At 39.9% G+C, this 24,157-nt stretch overlaps 1 protein-coding gene across 4 annotated transcripts; it reads left to right on the forward strand.

The window, feature by feature from the left end:
• Nucleotides 1–1,960: 1,960 nt before the first annotated feature.
• On the forward strand, nucleotides 1,961–23,447 carry ZNF197 (zinc finger protein 197). 4 transcript variants are annotated; one of them, XM_060162312.1, is made up of 7 exons: nucleotides 1,961–2,070; nucleotides 4,072–4,153; nucleotides 7,872–8,341; nucleotides 9,540–9,702; nucleotides 10,695–10,786; nucleotides 11,087–11,213; nucleotides 17,993–23,447. In XM_060162312.1, the coding sequence occupies exons 3-7, from the start codon at nucleotides 7,952–7,954 to the stop codon at nucleotides 20,308–20,310; spliced, it is 3,090 nt and encodes a 1,029-aa protein (XP_060018295.1). In that variant the 5' UTR covers nucleotides 1,961–2,070; nucleotides 4,072–4,153; nucleotides 7,872–7,951; the 3' UTR covers nucleotides 20,311–23,447. The 4 variants fall into 4 exon arrangements, with proteins under 4 accessions (XP_060018295.1, XP_060018294.1, XP_060018293.1 ...); XM_060162311.1 differs by having other exon boundaries at nucleotides 1,962–2,070; nucleotides 4,044–4,153; nucleotides 7,863–8,341; XM_060162310.1 differs by having other exon boundaries at nucleotides 1,962–2,070; nucleotides 4,044–4,153.
• Nucleotides 23,448–24,157: the final 710 nt, after the last annotated feature.

The raw sequence follows: 24,157 nt of genomic DNA on the forward strand, positions 1-24,157 counted from the left end.
CTTGGTAGGGTGTGGATGATTATAGGCTCACTGGTCAGTCATCCACAGCCCAATTAGTCATTTTGGCTCCTCTCATTCCTTTCTTCTTCCCCAGCAGAAACACTTGTTTGGCAAGCATGTCTTTCCATCTCCCAAAAGTGTCTATTGACCTGACAGTATAGTCTTTGTCCCCTTTTTTTCTAGTCTTACAGTGAATAACCTCTGTCTACTTGGGCAGGCAGGGGAGGAGAAGGGGCCTCAGGTCACAAGTAAAATGATTTAGTGTAGGGGGAGCAGGGACCACGTTGATTATTATTTCAAAATCTCCCATTCGTGCTTTGAGACCTATAAAGTACTATCTCCTGGTTCTCCTTCTACTTGGTTGGCTGCTGCTTCTAAGCCTCCTTTGTTGGGTCTTTACCATCTTTCTGCTTAGCATGTATCACTCCCTGACATATTTTGTATTTGTTTTCCTGTCTACCCCCACTAGAAATGTAAGCTCCTAGGGACTTTACCTCTTCATTTATGTCCCTAGTGCCTAAAATAGTGTCTAGCACATGGTTAGTACTCAGTTAATACTTGTTGAATGAAAGAAAGAGTAGAGGCTGAAATGTTTAGGCAAGTGTTCATTGAAAGCCAGGAGAGAACATATATACAGAATAACACCTTGCTCATTCAACAAACGTTCATCTAGCACCTAGTATGGCTTTGTGCTAGGTGCCAAGTATACAAGGGATCCAGACAGACATGGCCCTGGCCCTTGACACAGGAGGGAAAGGGGCAGGACACAAACTCTAGATAAATGAAGATGGAGTGCAGTTGTTTGGATTCGATAAAGACCAGCTAGAACCTGCTTGGTAACCAAGGTAGCTTTGAGAAAAGTCTGGTCATTGACCTTTAGCTCATTATACCTTCATTGTAATACTAAAAATCATGCCCCTTCAGCCACGACAGTTCCCAGACAGACCAGAAAAGGCCAAAAAGTGGGCAGTGGCCCAATTCCTGGGAAATCCCCACCCTTCCGAGAAATAGCAATATTCCTTCTGGTAACAGCAATATTCCTCCCATTCCTTAGCATATTAAATTACTTAGCCCATAAAAACTACAGCCCCATGCCCTGGGGCCGCTCTCACTTTCTGAGACAGTCCACATTCGGCCCGTGGAGTGTGTATTGCTCTAAATAAACTTGCTTTCACTTTTCTTTGGTGAGCTCTTGAATTTTTTCCTGCACAACCCAAGGACCCTCACTTGGCCATGGTCCATCCTAAGGGCTCCTGTGGGTCCCAGGACATGACATTTCCCTCTCCTGCAACACCCTCTTGGAGCTTCTTTCTGGTCTGTCTTATATAGGGGTTGACGACTCCAGGAGCCCAAACTTAAAATATCTAAGCATCAAAGAGAGAATCAGAGTTCAGTTTCCTTTACACAGACCTAACTTTACCCAGGGTGATGGACAACTGCAACAACTTTCTCATTCCAGAGAGGCAGTGTCTCTCTATCGCAGTTTCAGCTTGATTAATATTTAACACCAGAGCTCCATTATCTCGTCATCTGGGCAAGAGATACTCGACAGTAAGCCAGTTCACAAGGGAGTCATTTATAAGCCATGTTATTTACAGTGAGAACTGCTCCGGGTTCAAGAATAGATTGGAAAAGTCACCCACGAAGTCACTCAGACATAGGAAGAATTACTCCCCATCAACCTCAGTTGAACTGCAAATTAAAACAAAAAGGTTCCGTTCCTTCAGGAGACAACAAGCGTCCTGAGGGCCTGAACCGTGTGATTCACCGCTGATCCTTGTGTTCCGGAACACAGCTACGCCTACTCTTTGCTTGGGAGGAATGAAGACCCAAGGGTCCAGGAGCTCCGCTTTTCTTCGCCTTCGCCGGGAAAAACTAGGAACCATAGAGCTATGGCTTCCTAGAGAGCCGGCACTGGGAGGTGGGGTGAGCGACCGGAAATCGCGGTATCCGCGGGTCAGCCATTATTTGGGGCCTCAGGTGCTGTGGCGTCCAGTTCCCGTGTCATCTCCCGGCGTCCCGGCGCCGAGGCGGCGGTCCCCAAGGCCGGAGCCGCTGCGGGAGCCCCCGGTGAGCGGGGTGGGCTCGGGTCAGGTTGGCACGCGGGGAGGGCGGCCCGGGGTGCGGCTTGAGCTCGCCAGGGCAGCGCAGCCTTCGCCGACCCCTCACCGGCCCTTACCCCCAGGGCGGTCCCTCCGCTCCGTGTTGAGGTGGACGCCTTGGCTGCGGCTTGGGGAAGGTATTGAAGACAGAGCCCCTGAGTCTGAGTGTCTGTGGACCGGCCCTCGAGTTAGTAGAATGTGCTGCCCCTTTGAGAACACCGCCCTCAGTAGTCAGGTTCCCCAGCTCAGGCTTTTCTGCTCTTTTCCCATCTTCTCTGAGACTGATGCTGAGAAACAGCTTGAGACTTCCCTGGAGCAGGGGCTCCCAGACTAACGGGGGCTTTTTTTTTTTTTCCCTTTGAGGTATGGACCGGTTCTCATCTTTTAATTTTGTAATATAATGGTAATTAAGAAGCAAACTTAGACAAGCCGTACCACCATTGCTTTAATGTATTTTCACATTAAGCACTAAGATGGTAAACTCAGCGTAAACGCCGTCTTTTGCAAGAAAGGTCATTGCCAACCTGCGAGTGACTACGTATGGTTATTTTCGTTTTACCGCTTGCCAGATTAAAGCTTTATAATGAATTGTTGTCATTATTATTCTAAACCATTGCTTTAGAATAGTTGTTTGGGTTTCAGAAGTCTTTTCTTAGATGCAGTTATTTTGGACTTTTGGAGTTAGAATCCCTGAGTTCAGAATTTGCTCCCATAACAGAGTGGCCTTGAGTGAATCACTTAGTTCCTTTGAGGCTTCTTTTGTTCTTTTTAACGTGTGGCTCACAAACCTTTTGTGAGAAGCAAACAAAATGTATGTTTAAGGATTTGTTATTTGTATCTATCTGCAAAGTAAGAGTAAATAGAATTCTGATAATTTACTGTAGAAAATTATTTAGAAATCCTTCTCTTCCCGCCCCGGGTTTTATTTACTTACAGACTTTATTTTTTAGAGCAGTTTTACGTTCACAGGAAAATTAAGCAGAAAATACAGAAATTTCCCATATACTCCCTGCCCCCTCTCTTGCATAGCGTCCCCCCATATCAACATCCCCCACCACTGGAGGGATGGAGTGGGAGTTTGGGATTAGCAGATGCAAGCTAGTATTTATAGAATGGATAAACAGCAAGGTCTTCCTGTGTAGCACAGGGAACTATATTCAATATCATGTGCTAAACCATGATGGGAAAGAATATAAAAAGAGTATATTTATGTATAACTGAATCACTTTGCTGTACAGCACAAATTAATGCAACATTGTGTAATAACTATACTTCAATCCAAAAAAAAAAAAAATCCCCCACCAGAGTGGTACCTTTTGTTGCAGTTGGTGAACCTGTATCAGACACATTTTAATCACCCAAAGTCCATAGGTTACATAAAGGCTCACTCTCTGTGTTTATATATTCTATGGGTTTGGACAGATTTATAATGATTTGTATAATGTATCCACCATTTTAGTATATAGCATGGTTTCACTGCCCTAAAAATCCTCTGTGTTCTGCCTGCTCATCCCTTCCTTCTCCAACCGTTGGCAACCACTGATCATTTTACTGTCTCCATAGTTTTGCCTTTTCCAGAATGTCATATAGTTGGAATTGTACAGTATATTAGATTTTCAAATTAGCGTCTTTCACTGGGTAGTCCATATTTAAGCTTCCTTTGTATCTTTTCATGGCGTAATAGCTTGTTTCTTTTTAGCACTGAATAATATTCCATTGTCTGGATGTACCACAGTTTATTCATTCACCTATTGAAGGACATCTTGGTTGATTCTAGGTGTTGACAGTTACGAATAAAGCTGCTGTAAACATCCATGTGCAGGTTTTCGTGTGGATGTATGTCTTCAGTTTCTTTGGATGAATACCAAGGAGCACAATTGCTAGAATTTATGGTAGGATTATGTTTAGTTTTGTAAGATACTGCCAAACTGTCTTCCATAGTGGCTGTACCATTTTACATTCCCACCAGCAATGAATGAGAGTTCCTGTTGCTCCACATCTTCACCAGCATTTGGTGTTGCCAGTGTTCTGGATTTTGGCCATTCTAATAGGTACGTAAGGTATCTCATTGTTTTAACTTTCATTTCCCTGATGACATATGATGTGGAGCATATTTTCATGCAGTTATTTGAAATATGTATATCTTCTTTGGTGAGGTATTTGTTTAGGTCTTTGAGTCATTTTATCTTAACTTTTTTTTTTTTTTCCCTTGTCACACAGCTTGTGATATTTTAGTTCCCTGACCAGGGATTGAACCCAGACCCCTGGCAGTGCAAGCTCTGAGTCCTAACCACTGGATCACCAGGAAATTCCCCCTTGGGCCATATATTAATTGAGTTGTTTGTTTTCTTATTGTTAAGTTTTAAGAGTTCTTTGTATAAAATATACAAAGGAAGGATAATAGTATGTGTCTTTTGGAAGTATTTGTCTTCTCATTCTTTTTTTTTTTTTTTGCGGTACGCGGGCCTCTCAGTGCTGTGGCCTCTCCTGTTGCGGAACACAGGCTCCGGATGCGCAGGCTCAGTGGCCATGGCTCACGGGCCCTGCCGCTCCGCAGCATATGGGATCTTCCCGGACTGGGGCACGAACCCATGTACCCTGCATCGGCAGGCGGACTCTCAACCACTGTGCCACCAGGGAAGCCCTGTCTTCTCATTCTTGACATTGCCTTTTGCAGAGCAGAATTTTTTAATTTTGATGAAGTCTAGTTTATTAATTATTTCATTCAAGGATCGTGCCTTTTGTGTGTATCTAGAAAGCTATCACCATACCCAAGATCATCTAGGTTTTCTCCTAGGTTATCTTCCAGGAATTTTATAGTGTTGCATATTACATTTAGGTCTTTGATCCATTTTGAGTTAATTTTTGTGAAAGATGTAAAGTCTGTGTCTAGATTCATTTTTTGCATGTGAATGTCCAGTTGTACCGGCACCATTTGCCAAAAAAGACTATATTTGCTCCATTTTATTACCTTGACTCTCTTTCAGAGATCAGTTGACTATTCATGTGGGTCTATTTCTGGACTCTCTATTCTGTCCCATTGATTTGTCTACAATTTTGCCAGTACCATGCTGACTTCATCACGGTAGCTTTTTAGAAAGTTTTGATGTGGGTAGTGTCAGTCCCTCAACTTTGTTCTTCTTCTTCAATATTGTGTTAGTTATTCTGGGTCTTTTGCCTCTCCATGTGAACTTTAGAATCAGTTTGTCAATATCCACAAAATAGCTTACTGAGATTTTGATTGGAGTTGCATTGAATCTATAGATGAAGTTGAGAAGCACTGAAACGTTGACAATATTGAGTCTTCCTATCTGTGAACATGGGATAGAAATCCTTTTTTTAAATTCCTTTCCATCACCCCAGATCAGTTACCAAAGAACTGCTCAGTTTTTCTCAATTGTTCTATCCCTACTACTACTTAATTTAGAACTTTAATTATTTGTTTAGACTACAGGTTTCCCCTAATGTCTGAAAGTAGGGTTGTTTTTGTTTTGTTTTGTTAATTTAGGTTGCGCCAGGTCTTAGTTGCGGCAGGCAGCCTCCTTAGTTGCGGCCTGTGGGCTCCTTAGTTGTGGCAAACAGGGTCCTTAGTTGTGGCATGCAAACTCTTAGTAGCAGCACGCATGTGGGATCTAGTTCCCTGACCAGGGATCAAACCTGTGCCCCCTGCATTGGGAGCATGGAGTCTTATCCACTGCACCACCAGGGAAGTCCCTGAAAGTAGAGTATTCTTATGAAACCTTTCATAAGCTGAAATGATGTAAAGCAAAGAAGCAGTTCCCTTAGGACACGTCTTGCTAACAGATGCACAAAGTAAAAATAGATAAAGCACAGATGCTCACAGACACAGGTTAAATCTACAGTGGCTTGGTGCTGAAATGCTGAGTGTAATTCCTGTGGAAGGAGCTTGACAGTGCCACTCTGGCTACTTGGGATGCCTCTGGCTGCCTCTCAGTAGCCTTTAGAATTGGCTTCTGTTTACCTCTTCACTCTAATTCTACAAAATTACCTCAAAGTTTACTTCCTTCTCTGATTTGCAAAGAATCTTTTTAACAGAGCTATATGTGCTGTCTCTCCCTTGCTTTTGAAATTACAGTTTCTTTATTCCTGGAATGGCTTTTCTAATACTCCAGTGGTCTTTTTTTCTTTACAGCCCAACCCAAAATTACGTTCATGAATTCTTACTGTGCTTATATGTCCTCCTATTAATTGTACTCACACATTATATTGAAATTATGTTTATATTTTGGCCTCCTCTGCTCCATTATAAGCATGAATTTTAAGGGTCCATGTGTTAAATAAAATTAATGAGGCACTCTTATATGTTACTGATAGTAACGTAACTATTACAACCTTAAAAGTTTAAAGTATTTGTACCTTTCAGCCAAACAGTTTCTTTTCTGGGAAATTTTCCTGAAGAAGTAAGCAGAAATGTAACCAAAAATTCATTAACAAAGATGGTCATTGCAGCTGCATTTGTAATAGGAAAAAAATATAAATCTAAACGTCTAACAACAGAGGACTAAAGTATGAATGGGCTGATATATTCTTTTTTTTTAATAAATTTATTTATTTTTGGCTGCACTGGGTCCTCGTTGCTGCACACGGGCTTTCTCTAGCTGCAGCGAGTGGGGGCCACTACTCCCGGCGGTGCGCAGGCCTTTCACTGCGGTGGCCTCCCTTTGTTGTGGAGCACGGGCTCTAGGCACGCAGGCTTCAGTGGTTGTGGCACACGGGCTCAGTAGTTGTGGCACACGGGCTTAGCTGCTCCACGGCATGTGGGATCTTCCCGGACCAGGGCTCAAACCCATGTCCCCTGCATTGGCAGGTGGATTCTTAACCACTGCACCACCAGGAAAGTCCCATGGGCTGATGTACTCTTGAAAATAATGATGAAGAATATTTGATATTGTGTTTACAACACAATGTGTGTGAAATTATGGAGCAGTACAGTTGGATCCAGTTTTGTGATCCAAATTGCCCGTTGGAGAAAGGACTGGAAGAATGTAGTCCAGAACAACAGCAGTGATTGTTCTTTGGTTTTGTATGTGTTTTCTGGTTTTACAGACTTTCCATTTTGTAATAAGAAAGAGACATATTATTTCTAAAAAACGCACTATTTCTAGAAAGCAGAAGCCTAAGAACATAGGAAAGGGTGCTAGTTGCAGAAAGATAATGATTAATATTTGAATCCATATACCAGGCACTATTCAAAAGCCTGAAATGTATTTCACATCAATTTCTTACAACAAGCCCATAAGATAGGAATTGTTGTTGCCCCTATTTTACAGGTTACCAAACTGAGACTTAGAAGTGAGGTAACTTGTTCAAGGTCACACAGGAGTAGCCAGGATGCCCATTGTTAGAATGGTGGATAAAGGATTTATTGTAATTAGGTGGAAGAGAAACTGTGAATAAAGACCAAAGGAGGGACTTCCCTGGCCGTCCAGTGGTTAAGACTCCGTGCTTCTACTGCAGGGAGCGCGGCTTGGATCCCTGGTCGGGGAACTAAGATCCCACATGCCACGTGGCCAAAAAAAAAAAGACCAAAGGAATTTCATGTTTTTGATATCAGCAATGGTCTGGGTAACATGCGTATTAGTGTCCCTAGAGCCTTGGGCCCGGGCTTCTCTGTTAGAGGAGGCATGGCCCAGAATCTAGAACTTTGCATTCAGGGAGGTTTCTTCATTAGTGAGAGCTAACTGGGGTCTGGAAAACCTGATTGTTTCTCTGGGTTAACTTTAACAATGATTTCTTGAGGTCTTATAGATGATGTTCTCCAAGCTCTAAGGAAGAAAGCAAGCAAGGATTAAGGGGACCTAGAGAGGAGCCTTTCTTAAATAACAACAATGACAAGAGAAAATTGGGCCCACAGTGCTCTGAGACAAGAGGGCCTTGTTAAAGGGAAGGATGATACCTGGAAGTGGGGAACCAGCTTCCAAGGGAGCAGCTCCTCTGTTTGGGAGACCTCCCACCTGCACTTTAGACAGTTACGTTACCATGAGACATCTGGACCCCAGGAGGCACTGAGCCGGCTCCGGGAGCTCTGTCGCCGGTGGCTGAGGCCAGAAGCACGCACCAAGGCACAGATCCTTGAGCTGCTGGTGTTGGAGCAGTTCCTGAGCATCCTGCCCGGAGAGATACGGACCTGGGTGCAGATCCATCGCCCCGGGAGTGGTGAGGAGGCAGTGGCCCTGGTAGAGGAGCTGCAGAAAGACCTCGATGGACCAGCACTAAAAGTGAGAAAGGGGAAGGGGGAAGAGTTTGAGGTGGAAGGAGGGAGTAGGCCCAGGACAGAGGGGATAGAGGATGATGCTGTGATTTTCATTAACAATAACACAATAGCAACCCTAATGCTAATTAAAACAGGTTCATGAGCTGTTCAGACCACAGAATGTATTTTGAGAGAAATGGATTTATGATTGGGGTCTTTGGGCCAATTCAGAATCAACACAAGGCATTGACTCTACTTTGCCTCCTTGGGTGATGCTTGCTAATGCTGAGTTTGGTTCAAGAATCTGAAGAACGTAATATTTGTAAGTGTTCCTCTAAACAGAAACATATGTATTGTTTGTATAAGTATGTTTGGAGTGATGTTGTAAGCCTGAAGTATAAAAGGCAGTGGGAAAGCATGAATGAAGCTTTCTAGATCTGGCAAGACCTCCCCATGTTTTCCCCTACTGGGGATTCTGTGAGCCAAGGGATTGGGTTGAGATATTTGCCTCTGATAAGATTTTATATCCTTGGCTATTAAATTGGGATCTTGATATAGTTTCTAGTATGTGTCAGATCTCTTTCTGTCAATCTGGAGCCCACTAGAAACATTTCTATATAAGAAGTCTGGAATATAACTTGGGAGTGATACCAAGGATGGGCTTATTTGTTTAAATCATAAAAATGAAGAATTTAGAGCTACATATTTCAGTACTAATCACTAATCCATCTTTCTCATTTGAGAGATAAGAAAATGGAGGCAGGAAAAGGTTCACTACATTGTCTTAGGTGAGACATCTAGTTAGCAACAAAAGCAAATGTCTAGACTTCTAGTGTTCCTTCTGTTGGAGCAGGAAGGGATAAGTAAAGGGGTAAATAAGTAGAAGAGTGTATTGAACCCAGGTGTAATCTAAAACGAGGTCTGAAGCTCTTAATTGCTTGTTACTTCCCATTCCCTCCTTAACCCACACCCAGGTCTGGCTTCTGTTTCCACCGTTGTGTTCAGTCTCCTCTGGGAGAGGTCACCAGTACCATGAGTGGGGCTAGAGGGCAGCTCCATTGTTCTCAAGGCAAAGCTTTACTGCTGTTTTGATGCTCCATATTTGAGGTGGGTCACTCTCATCTCACAGTTCTAGATTACGGGCAGAAAGAGGTCCATGTTAGGTGAGTCCATTTTCTGGAGGTACAAGAAGAGTCAGCTTATTTTGTTCTGCTTGTTCCCAGGTTCCAGTCCTTGTCCAGGATCAGGACAGTCTCCAGGAGGGTCTGAGCACTCCAGGAATAGCACTTCCTCATGCACCCACTGGCAGCCACATATCAGCTGAAATTCGCTCAAATCCTCTTACTGACCCAGTGGTGTTCAACTTGCTCCAAGATCCTCAACATGGTAACTTACTGGCTATGACTTTGGACTTTTCTCAGGACTCTTACTGTGGCTCATCTCCCTACTCCCAGATAGTTGCTTCCTCTCCTGCCCTTATATGAACCCCTTATGGTACCAAGCTCTTTCCTGTTCTCCCTCTTATCCTTTCCTGGGTCCCTCTGACCCTTTATCCATTCTTTTTTTTTTTTTTTTAATTTATTTATTTCATTTACTTATTTTTGGCTGCGTTGGGTCTTTGTTGCTGTGCGCGGGCTTTCTCTAGTTGCGGCGAGCTGGGCTATTCTTCATTACGGTGCGTGGCCTTCTCATTGTGGTGGCTTCTCTTGTTGGAGCACGGGCTCTAGGCACATGGGCTTCAGTAGTAGCAGCACGTGGACTCAGTAGTTGTGGCTCACAGACTCTAGAGCGCAGGCTCAGTAGTTGTGGCACACGAGTTTAGTTGCTCTGCGGCATGTGTGATCTTCCGGGACCAGGGCGCAAACCCATGTCCCCTGCATTGGCAGGCAGATTCTTAACCACTGCACCACCAGGGAAGCCCTTTCTTTTTTTTTTATTAAAATTTTTTTTTTTAATTTGGTTACTCTGGGTCTTATTTGCGGCTCGCGGGTTCCTTAGTTGTGGCTCGTGGGGCTCCTTAGTTGAGACTCCCCAGCTCCTTAGTTGTGGCATGTGAACTCTTAATTGTGGCATGCATGTGGGATCTAGTTCCCTGACCAGGGATCGAACCCGGGCCCCCTGCATTGGGAACACGGAGTCTTATCCACTGTGCCACCAGGGAAGTCCCCCTTTATCCATTCTTATTGCTATTCTTTGTGCTCTTCCAGCCCTGCACGTGGGGGTCAGAAAATATTTGTAGGTCATTTTATAGCCATCGTTGCCTAGTTCTGGGAGCTCTGTGTCTTTTTGAATTCCTTGTTTATAGAAGATAAAGATATTGGACTTGGAGTAGTGGGCAGGAACAACAGTTATCTCATATGCAGCTTTTTCTCCTTCAGATTCTCCTGCTCCTGAAGCTTCTGCCCTTTCCCAGGAAGAGAACCCAAGAAATCAATTAATGGCTCTCATGCTCCTGACAGCCCAGCCCCAGGTAAGATTTGCATCCTCTTTTCTTCCTAAGATCCTATCTGCACTATCTCATTGTGGCTGAAGTATCCTAATTGTGGTTGGAGTATCTCTCATCCTTGTGCTTGGGTGTCCAGTCAGCTCCCATCTCTAAATCAAGATCGATGCTATTGGAAGGCAGACTTCATGTGGGGTCTCCTATGTCTCCCTGGTATCCCTTGCCCACCTCATGCCCTCACAACCTGTCTTCCCCATAAATGAAAGGGACCTTTCAGTAGGGGAGCTTCCTGGGCATGGATAATCTCACACATACCTGTTATTTCAGGAATTGGTGATGTTTGAGGAGGTATCAGTATGCTTCACTTCAGAGGAATGGGCATGTCTGGGCCCAATTCAGAGGGCTTTGTACTGGGATGTGATGCTGGAGAATTATGGAAATGTGACTTCCTTAGGTAAGGACACTTTCTTTCCATAATTCTTACCTTTACTTCATCAGCTTTTTTTTTTTTAACGTTTTTATTGGAGTATAATTGCTTTACAATGGTGTGTTAGTTTCTGCTTTATAACAAAGTGAATCAGTTATACATATACATATATCCCCATATCTCTTCCCTGTTGCGTCTCCCTCCCCCACAACTTCATCAGCTTTTGTTTGTTTTTCTTTTCTTTTTTTCTTCCCCCTACAGTGGAAGTGCAGATTCTTAACCAGTGGACCACCAGGAAAGTCCCAGCTTTTGTTTGTTTTTCTGATTATGAACATAGTATAGCATACTTATTTTGGAAAACACAGAATATTAGGAGAAAAAAAATTTTTTTAATCCACTATTTGCAAACAGCTACTATCAAAATTTTGATATATTACCTTTCTGGCTTTTTTTGTGTGTTTGAGGTTTTTTACATTGTTTTGAGAGTGTGTATTTATGAATATATACAGTTTTATAGCTTGCGTTCTTTGCAGTCACCTCACTCTCATATTATCACAAAGTCTTTGCAACAATTATCTGTATTGGCTGCGTAATTTGTGTCATAATTTAGTTAGCCATTTCTTAATTTTAAATAATTGCCATAATAATAATCTATCTCTATGCCTAAGGTTTTTTTTTTGTGTGTGTGTGTGGTACGCGGGCCTCTCACTGTTGTGGCCTCTCCCGTTGCGGAGCACAGGCTCCGGTCGCGCAGGCTCAGCTGCCATGGCTCACAGGCCCAGCCGCTCCGCGGCGTGTGGGATCCTCCCAGACCGGAGCACGAACGCGTATCCCCTGCATCGGCAGGTGGACTCTCAACCGCTGCGCCACCAGAGAAGCCCCTGTTTTTGTTTTTTTAATTTCTCATTATTTTTTAGAAGTAGAATTACTAGGCCTAAGTGTTTGAATTGTTTTAAGGCTCTTGCTTCATACTGCCAAACTGCTTTCCATAGTGATCTCAGTCCTCTCTGCTCTTACCAGCTGTACGTGAGAACCACTCCTTTGGCTCTGCCTTCATTGCTGCTGAGTAGTCCCATTCTTTTAAATTATTGTTAATATAATTTTTTAAGTTATAATATCTTTATTCTCTAGTGGATTTCTTTGATTAATAACAAGAGTATTTTTTTAAAAACTGTTTGCCATTTATGTTTCCAACAAACATTAAACACCTACCATGTAATGGCAACTATGGAAATGACGTGATTCTGCCCTTAAGTAGCATGATTTGGGAGATGAACATAAAAAGAATAAACAAGGCAGAGTAAAATAATTGGTAATAGAGTGACGTAAGCCTCTTGAGATGGAAATGAAGAAGACAAAACAACCAGTACCAGTTCCTGGGGATTAGGAAAGGCCATGAAGGAAGTAGCTTTGTATTTCATTGTCTGAGTATCATGCTTTACATTGACAGCTTTATGATACTGAATTTCTATTCAAGAACATTACATATAGTTCCATTTGTTCATACTGCCTTTGTCTGTTTCAGGCCTGTTTTAAAATTGCATTCAGGTGGATCTTACATATTCTGGTTACATTGATTCTTTGAAATAGGAAACTTTTCTGATGTTTTCTAATTGATCATTGTTTGCATACATAAAAATATTTAATTTTTGTATGTTAATTTTGTACCCAGCAACCTTAGTAAATTTTTTATTGTTCATAGTAATTTATACTATATATTTTTACATATATGAGAATATGTCTTTTAGTATCTCAGCTATGGTGTGGTGGTCAAACATTTTGTAGATTTTATATTTTGATACATATTCCCAAACTGCTTTCTATCAATGATGTACCAATTTACACTTCTACAAAAAGAGTACAAGAGGGCCCATTTCCCCTGTATGTGCTTATGATTTGGTCACTGTTTTGGGTTTTTTTTTTTTTTTTTTTAATTTTGTTTTGGCTGCGTTGGGTCTTTGTTGCTGCACACGGGCTTTCTCTAGTTGCAGCGAGCAGAGGCTACTCTTCATTGAGGTGCGCGGGCCTCTCATTGCAGTGGCCTTTCCCGTTGCAGAGCATGGACTCTAGGCACACGGGCTTCAGTAGCTGTGGCTCATGGGCTTCAGAGCGCAGGCTCAGTTATAGCGCATGGGCCCAGTTGCTCTGCGGCTTGTGGGATCATCTGAGACCAGGGCTTGAACCCGTGTGCCCTGTATTGGCAGGCGGACTCTTAACCACTGCACCACCAGGGAAGCCCTGGTCACTGTTTTAAAACTTTGCTAGCTAGCTGAAGGATACTATCTTTTGTTTATTTTTCTTTCATTTCTTTGATTATTAGTGTTATCATGTTTATTGGTCATTTTCTGCTTATTCATATTTTTTCTACATATTTCTTTTATTTATTAGAACTGCTAACCCTTTGTCACATGTTGCACATTTTCCCATTTGTTTGCCTTTCAGTGGTATTATTATTACCATTATTTTTTAAGTCTTAGAAAATCTTTCATGTAGTCAAACAGCAATATTTTCCTTTGTGGTCTCCTTCTCCATAAAATTATTAGTTTTTAAATCACCTGTATTTTCTTCAGACATTTTCATTGTTTCGTTTTTACATTTAAGCTTTAGTCCATCTAAAGTTTATCTTGATATACAGAATGACATAGGAATCCAGTTTGTATGTTTGCTTTTTTTTTTTAACCCAAGTGGCCTTCAGTAGTTCTAATGCTATTTACTCAATAATTCATCTTTTCTTTGAAGAATTTTAAAACATGCTTTATGGGTTAATTGATTAATTTTATGAAAAACACTCACCATGGATCCATACCTCACGCTGTAAGCCAAAATAGATTCCATATGGGTCTAGGAGTTAAATTTGGAGTTAAATTTAAAAACTAAGAATAAAATGTAATTCCTTACTTATTCCAACTCTTTAAGGGAAGAGAAGTTTGAATCAACTTTAATACGTAAGATATGCTCTAACTGCAATGCTGTTAGGGCTTTGGGCAAACAGATACCAAGGTGTTTATGCTCTTTGACCTAGTAATTCTGACTTGAGGAGGCTACCTTAAGGAAATGGTTCAGAAAGAGGGAAAATAAGTAATGTGTCTAAAGAATCTAGTCCCCGTGAAGGATTTATAATGTTTAAAAGTTGGGCACGACCAAATTCCCCCAGACAGAGAAAGTACTACACAGCCCATGGTGTTTTGACCTGGGGGTAGACTGTGACACTATCATATTTGACAGTTTTGTGCACTCAGTTTCTGTGCATTGATAAGCTGGTAGAAAAGCAGACTCCCAGATAGCTTGCACATACTTCTTCAATATGTAAAAGACTTGTATATGTTCATTTAAGAGATTGGAATAGGAGTTGAAGGTTATTATTCAAGAAATATTAAGTATCTCCCACATCAAACTTAGCCCCTGCCATAAAGTACATTCAAGTTGGAGTAAAAGACATTTACACAAATAATTACAATACAGTGTGACAAATGTTATATAATAAAAGTATGCATGAGTGCGGGAGCATGTAGGAGCTTGGTTAGATGGAAGAACTGGGAGGGTGGGGGGGGTGGATGGTTTAGGAAAGGATTTACAGAGGGTGAAAAAATGAAATGTCATTGCTATTTCAATTTGGTTTCATGAGCACCCTCATTACTAGTCAGGTTGAGTATCTTTTCATATGTTATGAACTACCTCGTACTGTTCTTTGCCCATTTAACTTTTGGAATATTGGTCTCTTTTTTTTGGCTGCACCGTGTGGCTTGCAGGATCTTAGTTCCCAACCAGGGATTGAACCTGGGCCCTGGCAGTGAAAGCGCCAAGTCCTAACTGGACAACCAGGGAATTTCCGGTTGCTATTATTTCTTAATTTCCTGTTTTTTGATTGTTCAGTGCTAATGTACAGAAATACCACTGATTTTTGTATATTGATATTTATCCTACAACCTTGCTGAACGTACTTAGTTCTGATAGTTTTTTGGTAGATTCTTTAGGATTTTCTATATACAAATTTTGTAAATAGAGATAGTTTTATGTCTTCCTTTCCAATCTGGGTGCCTTTTATTTCTTTCTTTTGCCCCATTGACCTGGCTAGAACCTCCAGTACTGTTGCGTAGAAGTGGCAGGAGCAGACATCCTTTTCTTGTTCCTGCTCCTAGAGGGAAAGCATTCAATCATTCACCATTAAGTATGATGTTAGCTTTAAATTTTTTGTAGGTGTCCTGTATCAGGTTGACGAAGTTCCCTTCTATTCCTACTTTGTTGAGTGTTCTTATCATGAAGGAGTTTTGGATTTTGCCAAACACTTTTTCTGTATCTGTGAGATGATTATGTGAGTTTTGTCCCTTATACAGTTGATATGGTATATTACATTAATTGATTATCTGATGTTATATCAGCATTTGCATTCCTGTGAGAAGTCCCACTTGGTCATAGTGTATAATTCTTTTTTATATGTTGCTGGATTCAGTTAGCTAATACTTTGTTGGGGATTCTTATGTCTGTATTCATAAGATATGTTTGTAGTTTTCTCTTTTTTTGTCATATCTTTGCCTGGTTTTGGTATCTAGGTAATACTGGTCTCATAGAATGAGTTGGAAAGTGTTCCCACCTTTCCTATTTATTGGAAGAGTTTGTGAAGAATTGGTATTCTTTTAATGTTTGGTAGAATTCAGCAGTGATACAGTCTGGGCCTGGGGTTTTCTTTGTGGGTAGTTTTTTGGTTACTGATTTAATTTCTTTACTTATTATAGAACTATTCAGATTTTCTATGTCTTGAGTCAGTTTTAGTGGTTTGTGTCTTTCTACGATTTTAGCCATTTCATCTTAAGTTGTTCAATTTATTGGCACAGAATCATTCATGGTATTCCTTTATAATCCTTTTTTTATTTCTGTAAGATCAGTGGTAATTCCGGGGGCAGGGGTGACTTTTGTACTTAGTTTTTAAGGCTGTAGGTTTGGGCAGGTAGCAGATTGGGACGAGGAAGAGCAATTTGGGAAGAGAAAGGGGCAAGGGCAGTGATAGAGAAGCAAGCAAAAACATGACATGTTTGGGCATCTCTACGTAGTTTTCCTTGCCTAGAGTCTCCAGGCATAAAGGGTACTAACAAGAAGTGAAGCCAGAAAAATAGGCAGATATAGGGTGAAGGCAACTCTTGGGCTGTTCTAGTCATTTGTGCTTTATCCTATAAGCAGTGAAGGGTTATTTGTTTTGAGCAGGTGAGTGACATGATCAAATATACTTATTGGAAAGATAATTAGCAATGCAGTGGACATGGATTAGAGGAGTGGGCAGTATTGGAGGTAGGGAACCCTGTCTTTTTCTTGCAGGCTTCACCAAAGATTGCAGAAGGTAACCAGCTTCCTCTCTCATTCTCATATTTTTCTCCCAAGTCCCTTAAAGCTCAATAGGCCCATACATAGTCTGATTTCTATACTAAAATTTCGGATCATTTAACCAGCTAATTAGCTACTGTGTATATAAAAGTTGCTCATTTCTTAACGATTTTCCATCTCAGTTTAACCACTTGCAACACTTCTATTCCTTAAAACACTTCTACTTCCTTAAAGAAAGGGAACCTTCCTTTCCACCAGCATCCTGCTTAAATTGTGAAACCAGTCTTGATACAATCACTGTGGACAAGGAAACTGGAGTACTGGTATTGGATAGGCCTAGGACACATGCCCATCCCTACTGCCAAGTGAAGCAGTGTAGTGTGATGGGCAGTCCTACCCAAACTCCAGAGAGAGGGACAGTTGAGATGAGATATGACGGCCTGATCTAAGAATGTAGTTCACTTTAACATTTATTGGATGTTTTCCATTTTCATACTCTCATAAACTTAAAGAAGTTCATAATAGAGTAAAATAGTTACACTCCTTTCCCATGTCTTTTCTATTTAGGGAGAATAATAGTGTTTTTATACTCAAATAGAAGATAATGTTACTATTATTTACATAATTTTACTTATTAGATAATTTGGGGAACTAGTTCATAATTTTTCTCACATTTGGATGGTGAAAATAAGTTTCCAAAACATTTAAAATATATATAATTTCACATTTTAAAATATTTGAGAATGTTAGAGTAGAAAAGAGGTTAACTAGTTTAGCCTCATTATTTTATAGATGTTTTCATGGTTTTTAATGTCTATTGTTTTTCATTTTGTTCTGTATTTCTTCTCTTTTTTATTTAATTAAGTGAGGGAGTCTAACCAAACCTGATAGTTTTGTGAAATGAATTTTAAAATTCTGTTTCTCAATTTTGGAAGGAGAATTCTAAGCATTAAGTTGCTTTTTCATGGATTTTTTTTCCCTGTAGGTTAATTGCTTTCAAGTAATTAAAAAGTGCTTATACACTTGACTTCACCAGTTAAAGATTGTCTTCCAAGTTTTTAGGTATATTTTCTTTCTTTTAGAGTTCCCATCTTCCTAGCAAGAAGAAAATAAAAAGACAGCTCTTTATAAGCCAAATGGTTCTTTTTGTCCCATCCAACTTCTTGAGCCTCAGGTGTGAACCACCTACGAAAGATCCCATGTTCTTTCTCTGGTTCTTCCTTGCATCTGTTTTTTCAGAATCCTTTCTATGTTTACATCTGCTCCCTGAAGGCAAAGAGCTTAGAAGTATCTCAGAATGAATTTTATGTTAATCCATTTACAACATTCTGTCATTAGCATTCTGCTTTATACCCTCATTTAACAAAAATCTTTTCCTTTTTGTATGCATATAAAAGTTGCCTTCTAGCTTGTTTTAAAGTCATTTGAAGATCTTGTTCTTACTAACACAGGGATATGATAATATTTGCATTTTTAATTCCTTTTACCAGAGTGGGAGACCATGACTGAGAATGAGGAGGTAACATCAAAGTCAAGCCTATCTCAAAGAGCAGATTCTCAGAAAGGAGCATCAAAAAGACTTCAAGGAAGTGTTCCCCAGGTTCTTGACTTTGAGGAAGAGTATGAATGGCAAGTTTTAGCAAGTCAGTGGGGAAATGAAACAAGGGAAAGAGATACACTGAAGAAAGGTTCCCTGTGTGAACGAGAAAAGAAGAAAAGGACTCCACCAGAAAAACGAGGCCAAAAGTGGAAGGAATTTGGAGAAAGCTTAACTTCAGATTCAGCTTTTTCTGAAAGTTTAATAGGCACTGAAGGAAAGAAGCTTTATAAATGTGATATATGTTGTAAACATTTCAATAAAATCTCTCATCTTATAAACCATCGGAGGATCCACACTGGGGAGAAACCTCATAAATGTAAAGAGTGTGGAAAAGGCTTTATTCAGCGCTCAAGCCTTCTAATGCATTTACGGAACCATTCTGGGGAGAAACCTTATAAATGTAATGAATGTGGGAAAGCCTTCTCTCAAAGTGCTTACCTTCTAAACCATCAGAGAATCCACACTGGGGAGAAACCTTATAAATGTAAGGAGTGTGGAAAGGGCTTCTATAGGCACTCAGGCCTTATTATACATCTAAGGCGCCATTCTGGAGAGAGACCTTATAAATGTAATGAGTGTGGCAAAGTTTTCTCTCAAAATGCTTACCTCATTGATCACCAGAGGCTCCACAAAGGAGAAGAACCTTATAAATGTAACAAGTGTCAGAAAGCTTTCATTCTGAAGAAGAGCCTCATTCTGCACCAGAGAATCCACTCTGGGGAAAAACCCTATAAATGTGACGAATGTGGAAAAACCTTTGCCCAGACCACTTACCTTGTTGACCATCAGCGGCTCCACAGCACAGAGAACCCATATAAATGTAAAGAATGTGGAAAAGTTTTCATTCGAAGCAAAAGCCTCCTCTTACACCAGAGAGTTCACACAGAAAAGAAGACGTTTGGTTGTAAAAAATGTGGGAAGATTTTCACTTCTAAGTCAAGCCTCATTGACCATAAGAGGATGCATAGCAGAGAGAAGCCTTATAAATGTACTGAATGTGGGAAAGCCTTTACTCAGAGTGCTTACCTTTTTGACCATCAGAGACTCCACAATGGGGAGAAGCCCTACGAATGTAATGAATGTGGGAAAGTTTTCATTCTGAAAAAGAGCCTCATTTTACATCAAAGGTTCCACACAGGAGAGAATCTCTATGAATGTAAAGACTGTGGCAAGGTCTTTGGTTCTAATAGAAACCTCATTGACCACGAGAGACTCCACAATGGGGAAAAGCCCTATGAATGTCGAGAATGTGGAAAAACCTTCATTATGAGCAAGAGTTTCATGGTCCATCAGAAGCTCCATACACAGGAGAAAGCCTACAAATGTGAGGATTGTGGGAAGGCTTTCAGTTACAATTCAAGCCTGCTCGTACATCGGAGAATCCACACCGGGGAAAAGCCCTTTGAATGCAGTGAATGTGGTAGAGCTTTCAGCTCTAACAGAAACCTCATTGAACATAAGAGAATCCACAGTGGTGAGAAACCCTATGAGTGTAATGAGTGTGGCAAATGCTTCATTCTGAAGAAAAGCCTCATTGGCCATCAGAGGATTCACACAAGGGAAAAGTCTTATAAATGTAATGACTGTGGGAAAGTCTTCAGTTACCGCTCAAACCTTATAGCCCATCAGAGAATCCACACTGGTGAGAAGCCCTATGCATGTAATGAGTGTGGGAAGGGCTTTACTTACAACAGAAATCTTATTGAACATCAAAGAATTCACAGTGGGGAAAAAACCTATGAATGTCATATATGTAGAAAAGTCCTTACCTCTAGTAGAAATCTTATGGTACATCAAAGAATCCATACTGGAGAGAAACCTTATAAATGTAATGAGTGTGGAAAAGACTTCAGTCAGAATAAAAACCTTGTTGTACATCAGAGAATGCACACTGGGGAAAAACCATATGAGTGTGAGAAGTGTAGAAAATCTTTTACTTCTAAGAGGAATTTAGTTGGCCACCAGAGAATCCACACAGGGGAGAAACCATATGGGTGTAATGATTGTAGTAAAGTTTTTAGGCAAAGAAAAAACCTTACTGTACATCAGAAAATTCATACAGATGAAAAAAACTGTGAATGTGATGAGTCTGAAAAAGAATTCTCTCAGAGTTCAAACCTTCATCTTCAACAAAAAATCCATTCTGTGGAGGAATTCCCTTGGCTCCAAAATGCCAATGAGTCCAAGACAGAGATTCAGAAAATCTAGTATCGTGTCAAATGGAATAGAATCCCTGCCTACTTAAGTAACTGTTGGATAAATGGCAGCATATGGTTTTTATAAGGAAAAAAAAATCATGATCACCCCTTTATAGACAAGTATGTTGCATGAGGAAGAAAGTTAATCTAGACTTTCAAGACTACAAAAACATAAGCCAAATTCTAGTTAAATACTCTGTCCCAAACCATTTGTTATGAACCTAGAAAAGGACCTTGGAATGATCAAAGATTCTGAAGAAATTGGGTTATGTTTTATAAGATGTAATGGTGTCATTGTAAATGATAGCAAAAATATCTTGGTATTAAAAAGTGTACATTTTTGAAAAGGTATATATACATTGTACATTTTAAAGATAGTATTACTGCTAGAGAAAGTCTCTACAGATGGTATGATTAAGACATATCAAACATGGAGTTGGATGGGCAAGAGTCTGCTGTTTGAGGACAACTTAAGTACACTGGATTTGGAATCAGAAAAGCTAGGTTTGGGTCCTGGCTCTTTCTTTTACTAGCTCTGTGATGTTATTAAGTCAGCCTCTAAGTCTCAGTTTCTCTGTCAATCAAATATTGGTATAATGCCTACTTCATAGTGTTGTGAGCATTCAGTAAAAGGATCATGTGAAAGTACTTTATGAAACAATTTAGTTGTCAGTAAAGTTGGATAAAAGAACATGATCTAGAACAAAATCTAGAACATGGCATAATGTAATGTTTGTTCATTAAGTTAATATTAGGACTTCAGTGCACCTCAAAAGATTCATTTTTATAGTAAGAGGAAGTATGGTGGATAGCTAACTTTGTACTTTAAAAAGACCTTTTTAAAACAGCTTTTTAAATGTCTAAGGGAGATAATAGATAATATATTAGTTTTAATGGAAAAAATATTGGCTTATTAAATAGTATGTCCAGCTATTAGTATGATGCCAAGAAAAACAATTTATTTTTCAACCTTTGGATTTTAAAACTAGTGGACGTAGAGTATCAAAATGGAAGGACAGTCCTATGTTGCTTTCCTTGTCAACAGGAAAAAATCCTTAACCCCAACCCTTGAGCTGATTATCCGTGCTACTGTCATTCTGAATTCTAATCAGCATTTCATCATTATTGACATACAAATAGCTTGTTACTTAAGAAACAACATTCTGTCCCAGCATTCAACTTACTACATAAGTTTTTTTTACACAGAGCCAAGCCCTTCAAAGCTCTGATTAAACCAATTCAGAATCCACCTCTGAGTGGTCAGGCCCATTTACTCCCAGTGAACCAATCATTCATTCAGTCTGTACCCTTTTGTACATTTGTAAATTTATTTCTTCCTATATTCTTTATTTGATAATTTTATGTTGTAATTCTCAGAACTCCAGTTCTGTCACTGGAGTATAAATACCTTACCATTAGGATTGTGTTTTCTAATACTAGCAGCATTGAAGTGGTGTGTTGATTATAATAAGTGTTATTAATTCAACCCCAAAGTTCCTTGAGGGCTGGTTCCTCAGACTGAAGGGACCAAGAGTGAAAACTGGAAGGGGTCCAGGTTAAAAGTCTGAAGACCCTATGAGTCAGATTCTGCCACTCTTCCTTGGACAAATGCCTTCATTTCTTGGAGCCTCGATTTCCTTATCTGTTAAACAGAAGGAAGAATATCTACCTCACCAAATTGTTATGAGGTAATGAATATGAAGATGCTTTATGTCCATACAGAAGAATCACCCCGGATTATGTAATAATTACACAGGGAAAGATGTACTTTAACAATGAAGAGAGTTGGCATTTACCTCTTAATCAGTTTAACAAAATGTAACATTGCTAAGACTGAGACAACTCACATAATGTGCCTCTCCGCATGTAATGCAATAAAGCCAAAAGTATAACCTGAATTTATCAAGCTTCTTAGACCTGATTGCCAGTTTACAGGAAATACAGGAGACAGAGGAACAAGATAAAACACACCATGAGAAACAAGTTTAAAACATGGGATATTGTGTAAGAAAACTACTGGGAGAATCCCCTGGCGGTCCAGTGGTTAGGACTCCTTGCTTTCACTGCTGAGGGCGCAGGTTTGATCTCTGGTCGGGGAACTAAGATCCCACAAGCCAAGCGGCCCGGCTATAAAAGAAAAACAAAAAGAAAACTGGATTCTTCAAAAAGATACGGTGAAAAAGGGAGGGGTGATAATTGTTGATGCTGGGTGAATATTGAGAGTTCATTGTACTGCTATTGTATATGTATGAAATTTTCCATAATGAAAAGTATAGTTGTTTTTAAAAGATACTAAAGAGCCATAAGATACTGAGCCAGGAATAGACGCACAGATGCCCAATAGATTTTTGACAGGTGCAAAAGCAATTCAGTAGAGGAGAGATAGCCTTTCAACAAATGCTGCTGCAGCAATTGGATAGCCATAGGCAAAAAATAAAAATCACAGCAGGAACTAAGACTAAGCAAAGAATTCTTAGACATATCAAAAGCATGCTCCGTAAAAGGAAAAAAATGATAAGTTGAACCTCGTCAAAATAATTTTCTCTCCAAAAGACTCTTTAAAGAGGATGAAAAAGCATTACAGACTGGGAGAAAATATTTGCAAATCATATATGCAACACAGCACTTGTATCTAGACTAAAGAATTCTCAAAACTCAGCAGTAATAAATAGATCCAATTAGAAAATGGGCAAAAGACATGAACAGATATTTATGGCATATGAAAAGACGTTCAACATCATTAGCCATTAGGGAAATGGAAGTTAAAAATCTGCACAGCTATCAGCTTTTTTAAAAAAGTTTTAACACCAAATGCTGGCAAGGATGCAAAGGAACGGAATCTTTTACATTGCCAGGAATGAGAAATGTTACAGCCACTCGGGGGAATAATTTGGCAGTTTCCTATAAAACCAAACATGCACTTGCCATATACCCAGTATTTGCACTCCTGAGCATTTATCCCAGAGAAATGAAAACTTGTGTTCACAAAAAAACCTGTACGTGACTGTTAAAAGCAGTTTTATTTGTAATAGTCAAGATCTGACTGGTGGTTAAAACAAATATCCTTCAACAGGTGGTTAAAACAAACTGCAGTATATCTATACCATGTAATACTACTCTGCAATAAAATGGAATGTCCTATTGATACCTGCAGTGACTCAAGTGTATTCCAAGAGAATTATGCTGAGTGAAAAAAATCCAGTCTGAAATGTATGGCCAGATTTATATAATATTCTAAAATGATAAAAGTATACAGATGAAAGTATACAGATTAGTGGTTGCCAGAGGTTGGGAATAGTGGGAGGGAGCAGGGGAAGAGGGAGGGGTAGCACTTAGGGAGGCCTTGGTGGTGTTGGAACAGTTGTGTATCTTGATTGTGATGGTGGTTACACAAATCTACACGTGATAAAATGACAAAGTGTACACACACATTGTACCAATATCAATTTCCTGATTTTTTAAAATATTAAACTATGTAAGATGTACCCATTGGGGGAAACTAGTTGAAGGGTATTATCTTTGCAACTTTCTGTGAATCTGTAAATTCAAAATAAAAAGCAAAACTGAAAAGCCGTACCAAATAAAGTGTGTGAAACTGATTTGGAAAAACAAAATTATGAAATATATATTTTAGGACAGTTGGAAATTTGAAAATGGTTATTAGATGGTTTCACGGAATTATTGTTAATTTTCCTACCTGTAATGATGGTATTGTTAGTTTGGAGATTATTCTTATTACTGAAGGATGCATATCGAAGTATTTGGAATGAAGTGTTTTGATGATTACAAATTAAAAAAATGTCTTCAGTATATAGAGAGGTAAGGCAAATATAGCAAAGTGTTAATTGTTGAGTACA

Source organism: Lagenorhynchus albirostris, chromosome 10, assembly GCF_949774975.1.
Source record: "Lagenorhynchus albirostris chromosome 10, mLagAlb1.1, whole genome shotgun sequence".
NCBI classification, from domain to species: domain Eukaryota; kingdom Metazoa; phylum Chordata; class Mammalia; order Artiodactyla; family Delphinidae; genus Lagenorhynchus; species Lagenorhynchus albirostris.

Coding starts and splice junctions, on each gene's coding strand:
- ZNF197 (XM_060162312.1), top strand. CDS start 7,952: ATGACAAGAGAAAATTGGGCCCACAGTGCTCTGAGACAAGAGGGCCTT. Junction 8,342..9,539: donor TCGATGGACCAGCACTAAAA/GTGAGAAAGGGG, acceptor GCTTGTTCCCAG/GTTCCAGTCCTTGTCCAGGA. Junction 11,214..17,992: donor TGGAAATGTGACTTCCTTAG/GTAAGGACACTT, acceptor TCCTTTTACCAG/AGTGGGAGACCATGACTGAG.